This window comes from Tarenaya hassleriana, unplaced genomic scaffold, assembly GCF_000463585.1.
Source record: "Tarenaya hassleriana unplaced genomic scaffold, ASM46358v1 Cleome56, whole genome shotgun sequence".
Lineage (NCBI taxonomy): Eukaryota > Viridiplantae > Streptophyta > Magnoliopsida > Brassicales > Cleomaceae > Tarenaya > Tarenaya hassleriana.
Window position 1 is genome coordinate 265939 of NW_010968188.1, and position 6093 is coordinate 272031.

At 40.2% G+C, this 6093-nt stretch overlaps 1 protein-coding gene across 1 annotated transcript in view; it reads left to right on the forward strand.

Moving 5' to 3' along the window:
• The first annotated feature begins 3660 nt into the window (after positions 1-3660).
• LOC104798680 overlaps positions 3661-6093 on the forward strand; it is a 6802-nt gene continuing 4369 nt past the window's right edge. The window contains exons 1-2 of the mRNA XM_010520856.1: positions 3661-4489; positions 5851-6050. Of these exons, the coding sequence (XP_010519158.1) occupies positions 3661-4489; positions 5851-6050 (1029 nt within the window). The remainder of the gene's footprint in view (positions 4490-5850; positions 6051-6093) is intronic.

Below are 6093 nucleotides of genomic sequence, written 5' to 3' on the forward strand. Positions count from 1 at the left end.
TGGGAGGATATCCGGGAGCTTACGCGAGCATTGAACGAAGGATCGGACGAAATTGGAGTTTTACAGAAGATGGATCCGGACCGATTCCACCTGGAAACGGACTGGATCCAAACACAGCCTTCCGAAGACGGATTTTTACAGAAGGTGGATCCGGACCGATTTCACCTGGAAACAGACCGGATCCAAACACGGTCTTGCGAAGACAAACTGGAAACAGACCGATTCCATCTGGAATCGGACCGGATCCAGTCTCTGAGCAAATCAGATGTTTTTCACATCGACACGCCCGATTCTTCTACGAACGTCTCTGAACCCTCCACGACGATTACTAAAGACATTCTAGAGCCCAGAGAGCCACCACCTGGCACGGGGACGCTGAATAAAGCGGATTGGAGTCTAGAGAATGCCCCGAAGGTGAAATTGAAGCCCCTACCTCAAAGGCTTATGACAAAGAAACACACATACACGGATAGGAACACAGGACCATCATTGGAGAGAGGTACATATCCCGCTCATAATCCTATATCCGTGTTTGAACGTTCTATTACAGGTTGTCAAGTAGGGGTAATGAGCAAGAGAGGATCGAAACGAGCAAAATCATCGCTCAAACGTCCACAAGATCCACCTCCTTCACAAGTTTGGAAACCCAAGGAGGATAGAAGGCTCAAGCATCCACGAGGTCCAAAAGATGCGCTTAATGCTCAACATCCAGGGTGGCGAAAGATCGATTATCTTTGCCTCTCAGACCCTCCCATCATTTGAGCAAGATAGGTCGAGCTAATGAGGTTAAACAAGCGCTTCTCGGGAGGCAACCCGAGCACTAGGTAACTTTTCTTTTTCTTTTCTTTGTAGCATAGGTAGTAGAGACCATGATTGTATTTTGGATCCTTTGGAATGCATTGCTATTATTATGCTTTTGTCCGGATAACATTTGTTGTTCTATGAGCGTTTACGCAGGCACACGAGAGATGAGCATCGACTTCCAAGAGACAATGTTGGATAGGTTCCAGTTTACAGAGTTTGTGAGAGCTCTTGCATTTGACGTGAGTTAACTTCATTGCGAGCGAACGAATTTCGCAGAGTTAAGCCTTCTCTATCCCTCTTATTGGTTCTTTCCATACGTTGTTTTCGATTCTACTTTTTCGGGCGAGAGTCTATACCGTGGACGGTGTATGGTTCAAGTCTGGGGGGTGGATAGATCCTTCATACATTCTGGTCCATCTACATAGGATTGCATTTAGTTTAGGTGCATTTTATCATGCATATAGACTTAGGAAAATTTTTCATCTTTTGCATATCACTTTGCATTAGTTGCATTTACACGTTTTCTTTCTTTTCATATAGATGGTTAGGTTTGCATGATTGCATTTGATCATATAGATTTAGGATCATATAGGTTCACGTGCATACCTCGAAAACCCGTTTTGAGCATCATTTGGAAGATTTGTGGGATGATAGAGTTGGAATATCTTGATGATCTAGTGACTTTGTAGAACATGGTTGAACCGTGTCGAATTGATAGTTCTCCAGACTTTCTATATATAGTTTGTGGGATGGGGTTGTTATTTAGAACCTACGGAGTTGAAACGACTATATCCAGGTTATAAGTTTCGTTTAGAACCTTTTTTTTCCGAGTCCTGCAGGTCGACGGAATCTAGTTCGACAAACGCCTTGGGAAAATAAAACATCTCGACACTCCGCTGTCAGAATCTCGTTAACGAAAATCGTTCGAGGACATGAGTGCATCAATCGATGGTTCGGGTCTAAGTTGTGGGTCGAACATCGCATTTAACGAAAAAAAAAGAAAAGAAAAAAAAAGAAGAAAAAAAAAAGAGAGAAAAACGATGTCCTTCAACTTCAACGTCCTAGAAACCCGAGATGCTAGTGTTTGATAGAAAGAATCTACAAAAAGGTAAAAATCCATGTACGAAAGAGAACTAAGATCGAAAAGGCTAAGTTGAGATAATGATAGGTTCGGAAATAGACTTGGTGAGTTGTAGAGATTCTAATGGATCCTAGGTGGCAATAAAAATCCCAGGCTAGGTAGATTAGTTTTTGGTAGGAAGATCATAGTAGACCGGTTTGGGTATGATTCTCGGGAAACTAGTGTTGGATGGATGTTTTACTTTTGAGGCTCACGATGATGCTATTTGATGTTCGTCATTCCCTGTCTTGGAGATTTTATTCCTTCGTTCTTTACTCGAGGACGAGCAAATTTTTAAGTTTGGGGGGATTTAATAACTCATATTTTTCTCTATATTTTGATGAGAGTTTGTCTAGGTTTTATAGGATAATCACATGCATTCATAGGCATTCTAGGCGTGTTAGGACACAAAACCCGGTTGTGCTTTAGTTTTTCAAAGTTACAGGTTTCGAAGATGATTGGATTCAAAAAGGAGCTATTTGGAGCGTTAAAGGAGAAGTCCGGATAAGGTACTCATGTTCCGATATCAATAACTTTCTCTACAGAGGTCCATATTGTGCGAGACTTGTACCATTGGAAAGAACACTTCAAGAGCTTCAAGTAGACACTGAAATCGCGTAAATCCGACACCGGAGTAGAAAGTTATGAGCAAATTCATGAAGACCAGAAAACTGCCAGCGCAGGGCCGGATCCAACTGGATCCGGTCCGGATCAAGGACGCAGAATTCGACCCCAAGAATCTAGATCCGGTCCGGATCCACCTGGAATCGGTCCGGATCCAGTAAAAAACCCTGTTTCGCGATTTTCAGCACCAGAATGGGAATAGGACTCTTGGGAGCCGCCCTAGGGTTATAAAAAAGCCCTAGCCACGTCCTAGAACAGAGGAGAACCTTAGAGAACACTTAGATACAGATTTTTGGAGAGTTTTTGGGGAGAGAAGAATAGAAGTTCACGGGATTTCGGGAAGAAGAAGGAAGATTCGATCGTGGAGACTACACATCTGCATGAGAATTTCTTTCCTCTCTTTTATCTCTTTCTTTATGAGCTTTTTATTGTTAGGGATTCGTATGTGTTTTGGGTATGTTTGAACCCTAATTTGGATTTCGGTTTTGATTTGTTTCGGTTCTATTGATTTGCGCTTTTATTGGATTGATGTTTGCTAACCCCTTGGTCAATTATCTTAGATTCTAAACTACATAGAGATATGAGTTGGTTTCAGATCAAAATCAATAGGATAGATCGTATTATTCACATAGAGATATGGTTTAATCGATCTAGGCTTGATGATAGCGTTCTTCATGCACCTAGGGTTAACTTGAATAGATCGAGAGATTGACGAGTTACTCTGTAGGTAGGGAGTTAGTAGACCGAGAGGTGAATTCTCTATCTTTGTTGCTTGATGATTCCCGAATACAAGTCATAATCGTTATTCTCGCATGCTTAGCATATACTCATACACGCGAATACGATCCCGACACCCGTAGTCATCCTTGTTTGATAGGTCGCTCGTTTTCATTGCTTTCCTATATCGTTTTCCATAGATTCTACATATTTCCATCATCACTTGCTTGCTTGATTTGATCTATTTTTAATTTAGATTTGGATTTAGCAACCGGTCCTCGTGTTCGACCCCGTGTTACGACGATCCGTATCCTTGCGGTGAGTTGTGAATCGGGTTATAGATTTTAGACTCGGTACACACGTATCACACTGCCGGCCGGAAAAATCACCAAATCATGACAGCTCCAAACCTTTCTTCCTCTTCTCCATCTTCTCCCCCTTCTTCATCTACCAAAAATCCCCTAGACCTGCAAATCTCTGAACCTCCGATTCTCTCTTCCAACCAGGCCCAGGTTTCGTCGTCTTCTCTAGATGGGCGGCCAGTCACTGCCCAGGTGTCTCAGCTGACTCTATCTCTGGATTCCTCTCATTTCCCTGCTATCGCAAGTGTTCCAGTCCCTCCAGTGACTTCAGATCTGGTTACGGCTCCTTTTTCCGCTTCCGCGGGTGTTTCAGCTCCTCCCACGACGTCTCATCCCTTGTCACCGGTGAAATCTTCGGCCCTTCCCGTAGTCGGCGTTTCCGAAGCTTCTGGCCAGCAACCACAGGCTCCCCAACCTGCCTGGAGTCAGCAGGTTTCAAGCTCTCTCAAATACTTGAAGAGGGTTGGAGAGCCGAAACTTCACCCATCGGGTCTTCCCATAGTCACCATTCCGGAAGAATCTCTGATTGCATCCAAGAAAGAATGGGAATTGTTTGTCATAGGGAAATTTTATGGGGTGCCTCCTTCAATGGGGCATATCATTGGGTTTATAAACTCGCTTTGCGTGCGCGGTGGATTGAAGGTCCGTGTTCATTCCATGGGAAATGGCTCCTTTCTGTTTAAGCTACCGAACCTCTCCGTGAAGAACTATGTACTTGATCGTGAGTTATGGCATATAGGAGATCACCCTCTCCTTGTAATGGAATGGGACCCGGATCATGATCTGGACAAGCCGGCTCTCAAGTCTGTCCGAACGTGGGTCGAGCTGAGGAACGTCCCACAGAAACTTTTCAGCCTCGACGGTTTGAGCCGCACACTACAAAAAAATATTCAATTAGCAACGAAATTTATTTCATTGCAAAGTTAGCAACGTTTTGTAACGAAAAAATTTTTGAAACGATTTTGCAACGCAAAGATTGCGTTGCAAATTAGCAACGAAATTTTTCGTTGCAAAGCATTGCTAAAGCGTTGCAAAATCGTTGATAAATCGTTGCAAAATTTTTTTACTACAATTAGCAACGCTTTGCAACGCAAAAATATCGTTGCTAATTTGCAACGCAATTTTTGCGTTGCAAAATCGTTGCAAAAATTTTTGGTAAATCGTTACAAAAAAATTATAACGATTTTGCAACACTTTGCAACGCAAAAATTTCGTTGTTAATTTGCAACGAAATTATTGCGTTGCAAAATCGTTGCAAAATTATTTCTTTGCAAATTAGCAATGAAATTTTGCAACGCTTTGCAACGCAACAATTTCATTGCAAATATTATCATTTAAATTAATATGATTTGACTTTCGAAAAAATAAATACAGAAATTTGCAACGCAATTTCGTTGCTAATTTGCAACGAAATTTCGTTGCAAATTCAATTAGCAACGAAATTGTGTTGCAAATTTAAAATAAATTTGTGGCTACGATTGATTATGGTTTTCACGCCTTTTGCAACGAAATTTCGTTGCTAATTGGATTTGCAACGCAATTTCGTTGCAAATTTGCAACGCAATTGCGTTGCAATGTTTTTCTATATATTCAACATCCAACACAACCCAAACACAATCCATCAACAATTTCTCACTCTAAAAATTATATAATACCTCTCTCTCTATCCCCAACTCTTAAAAAAAATCAAATAAAAATATATTTTATTATTTTTATTAAATATTATTTTTATTATTTTTGTTAATTATTTATTTATAAACCTTAATTTATAACTTTTAAATAAACTTTATAATTCTACAAATATATACATATATATATATTATCTTTATTTAATATTTATATTATTTTTATTTAATATTTATATTTATTAATATTTTTTTAATTAATTATTTTTTAAATTTTAATTTAATTCTTTTAAAAAACCTTAAATTCTAAATTAATTTTTTTATTTTTATATTAATTTTAGCAATGAAATTGCGTTGCAACGCTTTTGCAACGAAATAATTGCGTTGCAAATAGCAACGAAAATATTTCGTTGTAAAGCGTTGCAATTTGCAACGATTTGAAACGCTATATTGGTTTGCAAGGACGAGTTAGCAACGAAAATTTTTTCGTTGCAATTTCGTTGAAAACCCTGTTTTGCAACGTAATTTGTAGGTTTGCAACGAAAATTTTTCGTTGCTAAAAGACTGTTTTTTTGTAGTGGCATTGCCACGTCTGTAGGGGAGCCATTGTTTCTGGATAGAGCGACCGAGGCTAAAGAAAATTTCTCTGTGGCCAGAATATTTGTGGATATTCGGTTACATCCTCGGCCACCACATCAGATTCTGCTCGACATGCCAAAGGGGGATGTTAAAAAAGTTGATGTTACGTACACTTCGCTGCCTCCAGTCTGTGGCAACTGCCAAGAGGTGGGCCACAAGGTTAGACACTGTCCGGTTGCGAAGCCCGACACGAGTGTAGGGA